The 16915-nt window shown below is 50.5% G+C and overlaps 1 protein-coding gene across 1 annotated transcript; it reads right to left on the bottom strand.

Annotated features, from left to right (window-relative positions):
* Window positions 1-2590: 2590 nt before the first annotated feature.
* On the bottom strand, window positions 2591-10099 carry LOC141977544 (uncharacterized). The gene is made up of 3 exons (XM_074939063.1): window positions 9226-10099; window positions 8248-8646; window positions 2591-2670 (listed from the first exon to the last, which is right to left on the bottom strand). The coding sequence occupies exons 1-3, from the start codon at window positions 9806-9808 to the stop codon at window positions 2591-2593; spliced, it is 1062 nt and encodes a 353-aa protein (XP_074795164.1). The 5' UTR covers window positions 9809-10099.
* Between the last annotated feature and the right edge of the window lie 6816 nt (window positions 10100-16915).

The raw sequence follows: 16915 nt of genomic DNA on the forward strand, positions 1-16915 counted from the left end.
AGAAACCAAAAATTCTTTTTCTTTAGTTTAATTCCCTCCAGCAACTACAGAGTTAACTTCTCACTTTCTTTCCTTAAATCACTTGCTTATTTTTCAAAACGACACCCCAATCAACTCAGATTTTACAATTCCAAGTATTATTCTGGGATTTATGTTTCCCATTTCTGTAATTATTTACTCCTCTTTTTTCACTATGCCCTCCAAGTTTCCAACCTGTTTTCCAATCTCTATCTGTTGCCTGCCCGCTTGGGCCTGATCCTGTTTTTCTCTCTGAACTGTCCCTTCCATGAGCACCAGCTTTGTTCCACTACCAATTTAACAAGGAGGGTGGGCTTCTTAACTAACCCCCAGCCCTCCTGGTCTCTTCTCTTAAATATTCTCACTCACAAGGGCTACCCGAGTCCTCCAGCGTGAGGCTTGTCACCTGGACAGAACGCACGGCCAATTGGCGGTTTAACTATTTAATTTCCTCTTCTGGCAGACACACTGTTGTTACGGCATATGCTGAGCACAAATGGTTAAATTTTGACAAGTCTCTGAAGGACTGGTACTTGCTTAGCCAGTGCTTCCTTTTCTTCCTGGAAGTCCTGTCTTAAGGCTTGCAACTGGTCCTGGGCATAGGTCAGAAAGCCGAGGGTAAGCCGGAGGAGGGGCAAAAGCAGGCATAGCACAGAGCGGGGCTGGAGACCCCTGAGATGAATAAGAAAAGGAGGAGGAAAGAGGATGTCCTTCTTTTGGTTTATTATTATACCATACAAACAAATAATCCATTTGTCCCGGTCTAAGATGGACCAAAATATCTTTTAAGGAATCCATCCTGTCGTCGGAAAGAGTTCCGCAGGCCGGCCATTCTTTAGTCGGGGACAAATGAGTGGTGAAAGCTGGCCATTGAACCTGACATAAATTATTCATTTTTGATTTTGTTAACCCAATAGTTCCAGAGATTCCCTTCCAGTTTCTGAGTATCAGAGACAACGGGGCGTCCCCCGGGCATTTACTGCCAATTTGTCCCATTCTAGGTGGAAAGGGGACTCAAACTCACAATCCCCAACTCTTAGTATCAAGCGATCGCTTACCTCTCCAGGGACTCAGACCCCGAAGACCTGGATCTGGAGCCTACTCAATGGGTAGGTGGACGTTGCTGGATTTCTATGGGCTCCTGCTGGTCCACAGAACACGCCTTATCGCCGACACAGGGATCAGATCACTGGCAAGGCTCCTCAAAACCCGAGGATGCGCACTGCGTTGCTTTAGAGTCTGATCCCGCAGCGGAGAGTCAGACGGGTCCCGGCAGAGTCGCCAAATTGTCAGGGACTCGAACCCCAGACAGCACGGTTCGTTGTCTGACCGCAGAGAGACAGGCAACACCAGCAAGGTCCAAACACAAGCTCTTTATTGAAGAGTGCACACAACAATAGAGAGCAGCCCATCTCCGAAGAGAACCAGCCACCTCTTAGGCAAAACTAATAGGTTTTTAGAGACAGGTCCGTCGCGTCACAGATTATTCATGAAATAGCCCAAACCCCCCTCCCCTTTGTTAGTTAAAAGTTCTTTATCATGCATGCATACTTATCCCCTATTGTATATAGCTTTCTGCAAGTCGTTATGCCTCCCCAACTTTCTTATCAATCCAGTTGTCAAACAGGGGACGAGGAGTTAAGAACATACATGAAACAGAAACAGGGAGTGGAGACAGTGTGTCTCCTTCTCATTCTCAGAACATCTGGTACGATAATGCAGGAATGCGGGTCTCCTCCTAATTCACTCCTTGCAACTTAACAAGCATTCTTTCATCCTGCCTATCTCATTCAGGAACTTTCCCAGCATTCCTGCATTGGCCTAACTTTGGTTCGGTTGACATAACTGCTTCATGTTAAAATTTTCCTAACAAACTGCCTGGGCACAGAAGGTGCAGAGTGGCCGGGTGCAGTTCCTCAGAGCTCTCAGGGGGGATTAGGGGCAGGATCCCTTCATAGAATCATAGAATATCAGAGTTGGAAGGGACCTCAGGAGGTCATCTAGTCCAACCTGCATTCCTGCATTTTCGTACCAGATGTTCTGAGAATGGTTTGTTTAGATAAGGAGACACAGTGTCTCCACTCCCTGTTTCTGTTCTATGTCTCTTCTTAACTCCTCGTCTCCTGGTTGACACCCATACTGATAAGAAAGTTGGTGAGGCATTTCGACTTGCTAAAAGCTATATACAATAGGGGGTTAGGTATGCATGTATAATAGAGAAAGAGAACTTTAACTAACATGGGGGGGTGGGCTGCTTAATGAATAATCTGTGACGTGACGGAACTGTCCATAAAAACCTACTAGTTTTACCTAAGAGGCAGCTGGTTCTCCTTGGAGACGGGCCACTCTCTATTGTTGTGTGCACTCCTCAATAAAGAGCTTGTGTTTGGACCTTGCTGGTGTTGCCTATCTCTCTGTGGTCAGACAACGAACCGTGTCGTCCGGGGTTCGAGTCCTCGACATTTCCAAGATCACTGCTTTTATCATTTATACTCAGGTAAAGGAGAAAATCCCTGGAAATATTCATTTTTAGGAGGGGGTTCACGAGACTTAAAATATTAGTGAAAGGGGTTCACAGGTTGTTAAAGTTTGGGATCCACTGGTTTGGAGCAATGTCCCGCATTCCCCAGAAGGGAGCAGTTTGAGAACTGCCTGGGCACAGAAGGTGCAGAGTGGCCTGGTGCAGTTCCTCAGAGCTCTCAGGGGGGATTAGGGGCAGGATCCCTTCATAGAATCATAGAATATCAGTGTTGGAAGGGACCTCAGGAGGTCATCTAGTCCAACCCCCTGCTCAAAGCAGGACCGATCCCCAATTAAATCATCCCAGCCAGGGCTTTGTCAAGCCTGACCTTAAAAACTTCTAAGGAAGGAGATTCCACCACCTCCCTAGGTAACGCATTCCAGTGTTTCACCACCCTCCTAGTGAAAAAGTTTTTCCTAATATCCAACCTAAACCTCCCCCACTTGGCACATTACACAGCTCGGTTCATTCCCTCCCTCCCGCTCAGTTCCAGGGAACCACTGTGTGACTCTGCAAGTGACTCCCTACGGCTTAACCCCCGAGAGAGAGTGGACCCCGAGAAGGGTGTCGCACTGAAGGGGTTTCCTCCGAGGGACCGTACAGAGCAGAGAGAGCAGGAGTCCTGTGAGTCCGTGACAGGCTGCCCTAGAGCCCAGACCCTGCGTGCCGTGGGCTCTGTGACTCTTGGGCTGTCCACCTGGCACGCTGCACTGGAGGCCAGAGCCTGTAGGCCCAGGGTGCTGAGGAGCTGCAAGCCAAGGACCATCACAGCCAGTGCTGCCACAGGGATTCCAGGCATGTCGAGGGGTACGGGGCACTGGCAGGCTGGGGAGAGAGTTCCCCAGTTCATACCTCCCCTGCACAGCAGCAGGGCGGGAAGGGGCATCTTGCACCCCGGGAGCTGCAGCAGCCAGGAAACGACATGTATGGGAGCATGTAGAGCCTGGGGAGGGTGCCTGTGCCCCTAAAGCAGTGGTTCCCAAACTGGGGTTCGTGAACCCCTGAGGGTTCGCGAAATGTTACAGGGGGTTCTTGGGAAAAAATTTCCTAATGGCAGACAGAGCTGTCCCTAGGGACAGCACGGGGCCAGCAACCCGGAGCCCCTGGACTTCCAAGAGCTAAGCAGATCAAACCAAGCACATTTATCACACTGAGGAAATTGAAACTTCAAGAGTCTTCATAAGAAATGGAAAGGGAGGTGGATATTTTTTGCTGTTTTTAAAATTAAATAGGCAGCTAGTGTTGTTTTTAAAATTATTATGAAGAACAAGGTTAAGCTTTGTTGTAACGTGCGTGGTTTCCCTGGACTGCTCAAGACCTGAATGCTTGTGTCGGAGGAACTCTTTGAGTTGGCTTCTTAAATCCCTTCATGTTGTTTCACATCTGATACTCCTTGATGAAACAGCCTTGTCTTATAACAGGCTGATTCAAAGTGATCGATGCTACGAAAGTGAGATCTTGGAAGAGTGTTGCCATTTTCATAATGTAATAAAAATACTGTAATGATAAATAATAATTAATAATAAATAGTATTAGTAAGTATGTCATAAAAACAAATTTTATATTTCTGTTAGGTGAGAAAAATTAAACATGAAGCAGTTATGCCAACCGAACCAAAATCAGGCCAATAAAAGTTGCTGGGAAAGTCTCTGAACGAGATAATTAGAATGAAAGAATACTTGATTAAGTTGCAGGGAGTGAGAAAAGGGGAGGCCTGCATTCCTGCATTTTCGTACCAGATGTTCTGAGAATGGTTTGTTTAGATAAGGAGACACACTGTCTCCACTCCCTGTTTCTGTTCTATGTCTCTTCTTAACTCCTCGTCTCCTGGTTGACACCCATACTGATAAGAAAGTTGGTGAGGCATTACGACTTGACTCATAGGGTATGTCTACACTACGGAATAAGGTCGAATTTATAGAAGTCGGTTTTTTAGAAATCGGTTTTATATATTCGAGTGTGTGTGTCCCCACAGAAGTGCATTAAGTGCATTAACTCGGCGGAGTGCTTCCACAGTACCGAGGCTAGAGTCGACTTCCGGAGTGTTGCACTGTGGGTAGCTATCCCACAGTTCCCGCAGTCTCCGCTGCCCATTGGAATTCTGGGTTGAGATCCCAATGCCTGATGGGGCTGAAACATTGTCGCGGGTGGTTCTGGGTACATATCGTCAGTCCCCCCTTCCCTCCCTCCCTCCGTGAAAGCAAGGGCAGACAATTGTTTCACGCCTTTTTTCCTGAGTTACCTGTGCGGACGCCATACCACCGCAAGCATGGAGCCCGTTCAGGTAACCGTCACTGTATGTCTCCTGGGTGCTGGCAGACGCGGCATGGCATTGCTACACAGTAGCAGCAACCCATTGCCTTCTGGCAGCAGATGGTACAATATGACTGGTAGCCGTCCTCGTCATGTCCGAGGTACTCCTGGTCGCCTGTGTGAGGTCGATCAGGAGCTCCTGGGCAGACATAGGCGCAGGGACTAAATTTTTAGTGACTTGACCAGGTCATTCTCTTTAGTCCGGCAGTCAGTCCTATTGAACCGTCTTATGGTGAGCAAGCAGGCAATATGTCCTTCTGCACCGTCTGCTGCCAGCCAAAGATGTAAAAGATAGATGGAGTGGATCAAAACAAGAAATAGATCAGATTTGTTTTGTACTCATTTGCCTTCTCCCCTGTCTAGGGGACTCATTCCTCTAGGTCACACTGCAGTCACTCACAGAGAAGGTGCAGCGAGGTAGATCTAGCCATGTATCAATCAGAGGCCAGGCTAACCTCCTTGTTCCAATAAGAACAATAACTTAGGTGAACCATTTCTTATTGGAACCCTCCGTGAAGTCAACCCTGTAAGCCGTGTCCTCAGTCGCCCCTCCCTGCGTCAGAGCAACGGCAAACAATCGTGCATCTGAGTTGAGAGTGCTGTCCAGAGCAGCCCAATGGAGCACTCTGATTGGGCTAAAACATTGTTGCGGGTGGTTCTGAGTACATATTGTCCGGCCCCCGTTCCCTCCCTCCCTCCGTGAAAGCAAGGGCAGACAATCGTTTCGCGCCTTTTTTCCTGAGTTACCTGTGCGGACGCCATACCACTGCAAGCATGGAGCCCGCTCAGGTAACCGTCACCGTATGTCTCCTGGGTGCTGGCAGACGCGGTACGGCATTGCTACACAGTAGCAGCAACCCATTGCCTTCTGGCAGCAGACGGTGCAGTATGACTGATAGCCGTCCTCGTCATGTCCGAGGTGCTCCTGGCCACGTCGGCTGGGAGCGCCTGGGCAGACATGGGCGCAGGGACTAAATTTTTGGTGACTTGACCAAGTCATTCTCTTCAGTCCTGCAGTCAGTCGTATTGAACCGTCTAATGGTGAGCAGGCAAGCAATACGGATTGCTAGCAGTCGTATTGTACCATCTTCTGCCGGGCAGGCAAGAGATGACGATGGCTAGCAATCGTATTGTACCATCTTCTGCCGGGCAGGCAAGAGATGACGATGGCTAGCAATCGTACTGTGCCATCTTCTGCCAGGCAGGCAAGAGATGAGGATGGCTAGCAGTCGTACTGTACCATCTTCTGCCGAGCAGCCATGAGATGTGGATGGCTTGCAGTCCTTCTGCACCGTCTGCTGCCAGCCAAAGATGTAAAAGATAGATGGAGTGGATCAAAACAAGAAATAGATCAGATTTGTTTTGTACTCATTTGCCTTCTCCCCTGTCTAGGGGACTCATTCCTCTAGGTCACACTGCAGTCACTCACAGAGAAGGTGCAGCGAGGTAAATCTAGCCATGTATCAATCAGAGGCCAGACTAACCTCCTTGTTCCAATAAGAACAATAACTTAGGTGCACCATTTCTTATTGGAACCCTCCGTGAAGTCCTGCCTGAACTACTCCTTGATGTAAAGCCACCCCCTTTGTGGATTTTAGCCCCCTGAAGCCAACCCTGTAAGCCGTGTCGTCAGTCGCCCCTCCCTCCGTCAGAGCAACGGCAGAGAATCATTCCGCGCCTTTTTTCTGTGCGGACGCCATACCAAGGCAAGCATGGAGTCCGCTCAGCTCACTTCGGCAATTAGGAGCACATTAAACACCACACGCATTATCCAGCAGTATATGCAGCACCAGAACCTGGCAAAGCGCTACCGGGCGAGGAGGCGACGTCAGTGCGGTCACGTGAGTGATCAGGACATGGACACAGATTTCTCTGAAAGCATGGGCCCTGCCAATGCATGCATAATGGTGCTAATGGGGCAGGTTCATGCTGTGGAACGCCGATTCTGGGCTCGGGAAACAAGTACAGACTGGTGGGACCGCATAGGGTTGCAGGTCTGGGACGATTCCCAGTGGCTGCGAAACTTTCGCATGCGTAAGGGCACTTTCATGGAACTTTGTGACTTGCTTTCCCCTGCCCTGAAGCGCATGAATACCAAGATGAGAGCAGCCCTCACAGTTGAGAAGCGAGTGGCGATAGCCCTGTGGAAGCTTGCAACGCCAGACAGCTACCGGTCAGTTGGGAATCAATTTGGAGTGGGCAAATCTACTGTGGGGGCTGCTGTGATGCAAGTAGCCCACGCAATCAAAGATCTGCTGATATCAAGGGTAGTGACCCTGGGAAATGTGCAGGTCATAGTGGATGGCTTTGCTGCAATGGGATTCCCTAACTGTGGTGGGGCCATAGACGGAACCCATATCCCTATCTTGGCACCGGAGCACCAAGCCGGCGAGTACATAAACCGCAAGGGGTACTTTTCAATAGTGCTGCAAGCTCTGGTGGATCACAAGGGACGTTTCACCAACATCAATGTGGGATGGCCGGGAAAGGTACATGACGCTCGCATCTTCAGGAACTCTGGTCTGTTTCAAAAGCTTCAAGAAGGGACTTTATTCCCAGACCAGAAAATAACTGTTGGTGATGTTGAAATGCCTATATGTATCCTTGGGGACCCAGCCTACCCCTTAATGCCATGGCTCAGGAAGCCGTACACAGGCAGCCTGGACAGCAGTCAGGAGCTGTTCAACTACAGGCTGAGCAAGTGCAGAATGGTGGTAGAATGTGCATTTGGACGTTTAAAGGCGCGCTGGCGCAGTTTACTGACTCGCTTAGACCTCAGAGAAACCAATATTCCCACTGTTATTACTGCTTGCTGTGTGCTCCACAATATCTGTGAGAGTAAGGGGGAGACGTTTATGGCGGGGTGGGAGGTTGAGGCAAATTGCCTGGCTGCTGGTTATGCGCAGCCAGACACCAGGGCGGTTAGAAGAGCACAGGAGGGTGCGGTACGCATCAGAGAGGCTTTGAAAACCAGTTTCATGACTGGCCAGGCTACGGTGTGAAAGTTCTGTTTGTTTCTCCTTGATGAAACCCCCCGCCCCTTGGTTCACTCTACTTCCTTGTAAGCTAACCACCCTCCCCTCCTCCCTTTGATCACCGCTTGCAGAGGCAATAAAGTCATTGTTGCTTCACATTCATGCATTCTTTATTCATTCATCACACAAATAGGGGGATGACTACCAAGGTAGCCCAGGAGGGGTGGTGGAGGAGGGAAGGAAAATGCCACACAGCACTTTAAAAGTTTACAACTTTAAAATTTATTGAATGACAGCCTTCTTTTTTTTTGGGCAATCCTCTGTGGTGGAGTGGCTGGTTGGCTAGTGGCCCCCCCCACCGCGTTCTTGGGCATCTGGGTGAGGAGGCTATGGAACTTGGGGAGGAGGGCGGTTGGTTACACAGGGGCTGTAGTGGCAGTCTGTGCTCCAGCTGCCTTTGCTGCAGCTCAACCATACACTGGAGCATACTGGTTTGGTCCTCCAGCAGCCTCAGCATTGAATCCTGCCTCCTCTCATCACGCTGCCGCCACATTCGAGCTTCAGCCCTCTCTTCAGCCCGCCACTTACTCTCTTCAGCCCGCCACTTACTCTCTTCAGCCCGCCACCTCTCCTCCTGGTCATTTTGTGCTTTCCTGCAGTCTGACATTATTTGCCTCCACGCATTCGTCTGTGCTCTGTCAGTGTGGGAGGACAGCATGAGCTCGGAGAACATTTCATCTCGAGTGCGTTTTTTTTTCTTTCTAATCTTCACTAGCCTCTGGGAAGGAGAAGATCCTGTGATCATTGAAACACATGCAGCTGGTGGAGAAAAGAAAAGGGACAGCGGTATTTAAAAAGACACATTTTATAAAACACTGGCTACACTCTTTCAGGGTAAACCTTGCTGTTAACATTACATACATAGCACATGTGCTTTCGTTCCAAGGTCGCATTTTGCCTCCCCCCACCGCGTGGCTACCCCCTCAACCCTCCCCCCTCCCTGTGGCTAACAGCGGGGAACATTTCTGTTCAGCCGCAGGCAAACAGCCCAGCAGGAATGGGCTCCTCTGAGTGTCCCCTGAAGAAAAGCACCCTATTTCAACCAGGTGACCATGGATTATATCTCACTCTCCTGAGGATAACACACGAACGGATGTTGCTTGAACGCCAGCAAACATACACTGCAATGCTTTGTTGTACAATGATTCCCGAGTACGTGTTACTGGCCTGGAGTGGTAAAGTGTCCTACCATGAAGGACGCAATAAGTCTGCCCTCCCCAGAAACCTTTTGCAAAGGCTTTGGGAGTATATCCAGGAGAGCCGCGAATGCCAGGGCAAAGTAATCCTTTCACATGCTTGCTTTTAAACCATGTATAGTATTTTAAAAGGTACACTCACCGGAGGTCCCTTCTCCACCTGCTGGGTCCAGGAGGCAGCCTTGGGTGGGTTCAGGGGGTACTGGCTCCAGGTCCAGGGTGAGAAACAGTTCCTGGCTGTCGGGAAAACCGGTTTCTCCGCTTGCTTGCTGTGAGCTATCTACAACCTCGTCATCATCATCATCTTCTTCGTCCCCAAAACCTGCTTCCGTATTGCCTCCATCTCCATTGAAGGAGTCAAACAACACGGCTGGGGTAGTGGTGGCTGAACCCCCTAAAATGGCATGCAGCTCATCATAGAAGCGGCATGTTTGGGGCTCTGACCCGGAGCGGCCGTTCGCCTCTCTGGTTTTCTGGTAGGCTTGCCTCAGCTCCCTCAGTTTCACGCGGCACTGCTTCGGGTCCCTGTTATGGCCTCTGTCCTTCATGCCCTGGGAGATCTTGACAAAGGTTTTGGCATTTCGAAAACTGGAACGGAGTTCTGATAGCACGGATTCCTCTCCCCATACAGCGATCAGATCCCGTACCTCCCGTTCGGTCCATGCTGGAGCTCTTTTGCGATTCTGAGACTCCATCATGGTCACCTCTGCTGATGAGCTCTGCATGGTCACCTGCAGCTTGCCACGCTGGCCAAACAGGAAATGAGATTCAAAAGTTCGCGGTTCTTTTCCTGTCTACCTGGCCAGTGCATCTGAGTTGAGAGTGCTGTCCAGAGCGGTCAAAATGGAGCACTCTGGGATAGCTCCCGGAGGCCAATACCGTCGAATTGTGTCCACAGTACCACAAATTCGACCCGGCAAGGCCGATTTAAGCGCTAATCCACTTGTCAGGGGTGGAGTAAGGAAATCGATTTTAAGAGCCCTTTAAGTCGAAATAAAGGGCTTCATCGTGTGGACGGGTGCAGGTTTACATAGATTTAATGCTGCTAAATTCGACCTAAAGTCCTAGTGTAGACCAGGGCATAGAATCATAGAATATCAGGGTTGGAAGGGACCTCAGGAGGCCATCTAGTCTAACCCCCTGCTCAAAGCAGGACCAATCCCAACTAAATCATCCCAGCCAGGGCTTTGTCAAGCCTGACCTTAAAAACTTCTAAGGAAGGAGATTCCACCACCTCCCTAGGTAACGCATTTCAGTGTTTCACCACCCTCCTAGTGAAAAAGTTTTTCCTAATATCCAACCTAAACCTCCCCCACTTGGCACATCACACAGCTCGGTTCGTTCCCTCCCTCCCTCTCAGTTCCAGGGAACCATTGGGTGACTCCGCAGGGGACTCAGCAGGTGACCCAGCCATGAAGGGAACCCAGATCCGCACGCAGCCTGTGGGTGACACCTGTTCTGCCCCCTTCACACTGAGGATTTCACGGACACGTTCCTGTGTGAATGGAACCCTGCTTGCCCCTTCTGCACCCTCAGCAGAAGCCCAGGGCCAGAGGGCTCAGGTACCTGGGGGCTCCTGCTGCCTTCTCCGCAACCCCTGCGTTGGCTGTGCTGAGAGCTAGACGTGCTCTGAGCAGGGCTGTCCCTGCCCCTGCTGGATTCCTGCTACATGGCAGGGAAGGGCAGTGGGGAGTTGTGGTGACCCGTTGCTTGCTGCCCGGAGGGTGGGAGTTGCTGGAGGATCTGAGTGTCAGTCAGGGGTGATTGGGGTGAGGGGTAGCGGGGGGTGGGGGATCTGTGTCTCAGTGAGGGGTGATAGGGGTGGGAGGTTTCTGGGGTGGTCTGTGTCTCAGAGAGGTGTGATTGTGTAGTGGTAGGATTTTATGTTTGTATTTTGTATAATTCTGTATTTGATCTAATTTTAAGGCAGTAACAGACCTTTGATTGTCACCACTTTGTTGTAGGTTTAGCATTTTCAAATAAGTAAAAGAATGCAGGGTTGTTTTTCTTTTGCATTGCAATTTGATGTTCCTGTTCAAAATGTTCTGTGTAAATTAATTCTGTTTTGTGTGTGAATAAGGAATAAAAAAAAAAATTGTAAAGGCCATCGCTGAACCAGATGTCCTTGGGAGGAACCGGAGACAAACGCAAGGGTGGCAGGAAGCGGCAACATGCACCTGTTAAAATGTCAAAAAAAGGCAAATTAACAAATAAAAATAAAACTGGCACCTATCAATGAAAACAAAATAACTGTAATCAAAACCAGCATAAAACAACTGCCTAAAAAACTTAATAAAAAAAGAAAATAAAGAATAAAAATAAAATTTAAAAAAACAAGCACTCATCAAACAATGAATTACAGCATAATGGTGCAAAACTCATTAATCCCAATAAAAAAATCACTATATAAAGAGGGTGCCTTGCCGTAAATCTTTGGGTTCGTCCTGCCAAGACTTCCCTGGAGCATCGTGTCACGACTGACAGAACCCGGCTCTTTCCTACCCGTGATCAACCTAGCTGGCCACTAGATTGCTCTGGATTCTGAACTGGTAACTATAACATTGACTGGTGGGACAGTGTGTGTGTGTGTGGGGGGGTGTGATTGAATGCATACGCTAATTGTTGTATCTTCAATAAATGTGGCATACTGTTTTTTCCCCTTATAAGCATAACAATTGCAGTGGGGTGTGGCGGGGGGGGGTCTGTGTCGAATTGAGAGGTGATTTGATGAGTAGTGTCTGGGGGGGTCTGTGTCTCAATGAGGAGTGACTGGGATGGGTGGTGAATGGGGGGTCTTTGATTGAGGGGTGATTCTAGTTGGGAGGTGGCTGGGGGGGTTCTGTGTCTCAGTGAGAGGTGATTGGGGTGGGGGTTGCTGGATGATCTGAATCTCAGTGAGGGGAGATTGCGGTGGGGGGTGGCTGGGGGCTCTGTGTCCAAGTGAGAGTTGACTGGTGTTGAGGGTGTCTGGGAGGGTGTGTGCCTCATTGAGTGGGGTTGGGGTGGGAGGTGGCTGCGGGGGCCTGGAGAATGGATACCCCAGCGACTGGTGACCAGGAGGTCCAGCTCGGGAGTCACAGCCAGTTCTGGCCAGCAGGAGAAGAATGGGGTGCGGAGAGAGGACCCCGGTGTCCTGACCAGCTGGTTCTAGCAAGTGGGGAACAAAGGACAGATGAGAGGAGAGGCTAAGAGGAGAGGAGGCCCAGGCGATCCTGTTTACCGGGGACAGAAGACCAAGGACAGAGGCGGGACTTGCGGAAGGTGATGTCAGATGCCCAAGTGGAAGGAGGGGTTTTCTGGGCTAGGAGGAGAGAGCAGCCAGAGCCCACCAAGAGGTAGGACAGACCTAGATGTACGGTGCTGAGGGAGGCCAGGACTGTCGCCCTGAGAGTTTCCTGTGCTGTGTTCAGATGCTGAATAAACCCTCCTGTGTTACGCTGGCTGAGTTGCTCGGGTCTAGAGAACAGGGTGGCATTATTCCCCCTGGGAGTGGAGGCCCCGGGGGTCTAGAGCAAGTGGACTCCCTGAGGGGGCCCACGGCGAGAGACAGGCGTGCTGAAGGCGGTTCCAGGAGGCAGAAGGGCCTACGGCTTAACCCCCGAGAGAGCGTGGACCCCGAGAAGGGTGTCACACTGACGGGGTTTCCTCCCAGGGACTGTGCAGAGCCGAGAGAGCACGAGCCCTGTGAGTCCGTGACAGGCGGCCCTAGAGACCAGACCCTGCGTGCCCTGGGCTCCCTGACTCTGGGGCTGTCCACCTGGCACGCTGCCCTGGAGGCCAGAGCCTGTAGGCCCAGGGCGCTGAGGAGCTGCAAGCCTAGCACCATCACAGCCAGTGCTGCCAGGGGGATTCTGGGCACGCCGAGGGGTATGTGGCCCTGGCAGGCTGGGAGCGATCCTCCCCTACAGAGCAGCAGAGTGGGAAGGGGCATCTCCCACCCCGGGAGCTGCAGCAGCCCGCAAACGTTGTGTATGGAAGCAGTGAGACCATCTCCTCTCCAAGAGCAATGTCCCGCATTCCCCAGAAGGGAGCGGTTTGATAACAGCCTGGGCACAGAGGGTGCAGTGTCCAGGTGCAGTTCCTCAGAGCTCTCGGGCCTGGGGGGGTAGGAACAAAATCACAGAGATCCTGTAAGTGTTTGTCTCTGTCTGAGGGGTTGGAGCAAATGCGGTTGTATCTTAGAGCTTGGCTGTAGACAATGGATTGTGTGATGTGGTCTGGATGAAAGCTGAAGGCACGTAGGTAAGTATAGTGGTCAGTAGGCTTCCAGTATAGAGTGGGGTTTATGTGACCATCACTTGTTAGCACTGTAGTGTCCAGGAAGTGGATCTCTTGTGTGGACTGGTCTCGGCCGAGGTTGATGGTGGGGTGGAAATTGTTGAAATCCTGGTGGAATTCCTCAAGGGCTTCCTTCCATGGGTCCAGAAAAGAACATAAGAATGGCCATCCTGGGTCAGACCAAAGGTCCATCAAGCCCAGTATCCTGTCCTCTGACAGTGGCCAATGGCAGGTGCCCCAGAGGGAATGAACAGACAGGTTATCATCAAGTGATCCATGCCCTGTCACCCAATCCCAGCTTCTGGCAACCTGGGACTAGGGACACCTAGCCTGATGATGAAGATGTCATCAATGTAGCGCAAGTAGAGGAGGGGCGCTAGGGGGCAAGAGCTGAGGCAGCGTTGTTCTAAGTCAGCCATAAAAATGTTGGCGTCCTGTGGGGCCATGCGGGTACCCACAGCAGTGCCGCTGACTTGAAGGTATAAAGTTGGCACTCGAAAGGAGTCGAGCCACCCGGAGCCATTCCACCAAGGGGCTGGGAGAAGGGCTCAGCTGCACCCCCGATCCCCCCCGGTCACAAAACGCAGGGCCTGGCCTGTGACTTGGGCTTCCCCTCAGATGGCCTATGGCCCATTCCTGGGGGCTGCAGGGATGGACACAGGGATCCCTGTGCACAGCAGCAGAGCGGGAAGGGGCATCTCGCACCCCGGGAGCTGCAGCAGCCGGGAAACGACATGTATGGGAGCATTTAGGGCCTGGGGAGGGTGCCTGTGCCCCTAAAGCAGTGGTTCCCAAACTGGGGTTCGTGAACCCCTGAGGGTTCGCGAAATGTTACAGGGGGTTCTTGGGAAAAAATTCCCTAATGGCAGACAGAGCTGTCCCTAGGGACCCGGGACAGCACGGGGCCAGAAGCCCGGAGCCCCTCGACTTCCAAGAGCTAAGCAAATCAAAGCAAGCATATTTATCACACTGAGGAGATTTAAACTTCAAGAGTCTTCATAAGAAATGGAAAGGGAGGTGGACATTTTTTTGCTGTTTTTAAAATTAAATAGGCAGCTAGTGTTGTTTTTAAAATTATTATGAAGAACTAGGTTAAGCTTTGTTGTAACGTGCGTGGTTTACCTGGACTGCTCAAGACCTGAATGCTTGTGTCGGAGGAACTCTTTGAGTTGGCTTCTTAAATCCCTTCATGCTGTTTCACATCTGATACTCCTTGATGAAATATAGGAGCCTTGTCTTATAACAGGCTTATTCAAAGTGATCGATGCTACGAAAGTGAGATCTTGGAAGAGTGTTGCCATTTTCATAATGTAATAAAAATACTGTAATGATAAATAACGATTAATAATAAATTGTAAGCAGAGTCAGGATGAGCTCCACCCTGACATCTGGTGGTGAGGTGTGGCAAGTTGTGGAAAAGAACTTCAGGGGCTGATCTCATTTGCATAGGCACAACCACCCCACCTAGAATGATGCCATAGCTGCCCAAATGGTCACTTTGGCTGTTGTGGGATCCCCAGTGTCTCTGTTATTGGGGCGGGAAGAATAAATTGTTATTACCCTGATTATGGGAACTGTGCTTGGAACTGTACTTGGCCTTTTGTTATGATGGAGGGACTCACCATCAACTAAGTAGCACTCTCTAGGCAAGGAACATGGGTTCCAAAACTCTGTGAATTGAGAGGGGCTTGAGGTAGGTATTAGTACCTGGTGGTGTGGGCCTGAAGCACCAATTGCACCTCTGTCTCTCTCCACTGTAGAATGTCAGAGCTAATTTTGGGTCTATTAAAAGTCTTGCTACAGGTACTGTGCTGAATTCACTTGGCCTTATGGTGCACCAGCACTAAGGCTCCCACTACTATGAGCTGAAACCACTGAGAGCTGGAATCACTGAGCACTGTGTCGAGTAGTGGGGAGCTGGAAGATCTAGAGTGCAGTGGTGCTGTTCGTGGATAGGCTGGCGGAGTGTTTGTGAGACGGTGAGCTGTGCAGAGCAGAGCCGGTTGTGGTGGAGCGGAGCCCTGTGGTGCAGTCAGCTTCAGGACACGTAAGGTTCCCCTTACCTCTTTCCCCCACACACAGGCACATTTTAGCCAGACTGGGGAGTAGCACTATGCAGATGAACTTTTGAACTCTGAGGCTGGACTTTTTGGACTTTGGGTGATTTGTGGATTGCTGGACTCAAGAGACGTTTGGGTTCTGGGACTCAAGAACCCGAGGGAAAGGATGTGGCCCAATTTGCTGGGGTGGGTCTTGGCTCATGGTTTGGTTAATGAACACTAGTTGTGGTGTTTCCCTAATTTAATGATGATGTCGTTTACCTCATGTTATTAAAGATTCTCTGCTACACCGAGATTCTGTCTTGCGAGAGAGGAAGTATTGCCTCTTTGAGGCACCCAGGGGGTGTGTAAGATTTTCCCAGGTCACTGGGTGGGGCTTGAGCCAGTTTTGCATTTGCTTTGATGATAGGGAACCCCTGTGTACTGAACCCGGCCCTTGCTGCTATCAACTTGGCCTGGCAGAAGGGTTACAAATAGTATTAATAAGTATGTCATAAAAACAAATTTTATATTTCCAAGATCACTGCTTTTATTGTTTATACTCAGGTAAAGGAGAAAATCCCAGGAAATATTCATTTTTAGGAGGGGGTTCACGAGACTTGAAATTTTAGTGAAAGGGGTTCACAGGTTGTTAAAGTTTGGGAACCACTGGTCTAGAGCAATGTCCCGCATTCCCCAGAAGGGAGCGGTTTGAGAACGGCCTGGGCACAGAGGGTGCAGAGTGGTTGGGTGCAGTTCCTCAGAGCTCTCAGGGGGGATTAGGGGCAGGATCTCTTGGCACATTACACAGCTCGGTTCTTTCCCTCCCTCCTGCTCAGTTCCAGGGAACCATTGGGTGACTCCGCAGGGGACTCAGCAGGTGACCCAGCCATGAAGGGAACCCAGATCCGCACGCAGCCTGTGGGTGACACCTGTTCTGCCCCCTTCACACTGAGGATTTCACGGACACGTTCCTGTGTGAATGGAACCCTGCTTGCCCCTTCTGCACCCTCAGCAGAAGCCCAGGGCCAGGGGGCTCAGGTACCTGGGGGCTCCTGCTGCCTTCTCCGCAACCCCTGCGTTGGCTGTGCTGAGAGCTAGACGTGCTCTGAGCAGGGCTGTCCCTGCCCCTGCCCCTGCTGGCTTCCTGCTGCATGGCAGGAAAGGGCAGTGGGGAGTTGTGGTGACCCGTTGCTTGCTGCCCGGAGGGTGGGAGTTGCTGGAGGATCTGAGTGTCAGTCAGGGGTGATTGGGGTGAGGGGTAGCGGGGGGGGGGGGGGTCTGTGTGTCAGTGAGGGGTGATTGGGGTGGGAGGTTTCTGGGGGGGGTGTGTGTCTCAGAGAGGTGTGATTGTGTAGTGGTAGGATTTTATGTTTGTATTTTATATAATTCTGTATCTGAGCTAATTTTAAGGCAGTAACAGACCTTTGATTGTCACCACTTTGTTGGAGGTTTTGCATTTTCAAATAAGTAAAAGAATGCAGGGTTGTTTTTCTTTTGCATTGCAATTTGATG

The sequence above is a fragment of the Natator depressus genome, chromosome 24, assembly GCF_965152275.1.
Source record: "Natator depressus isolate rNatDep1 chromosome 24, rNatDep2.hap1, whole genome shotgun sequence".
NCBI classification, from domain to species: Eukaryota; Metazoa; Chordata; order Testudines; family Cheloniidae; genus Natator; species Natator depressus.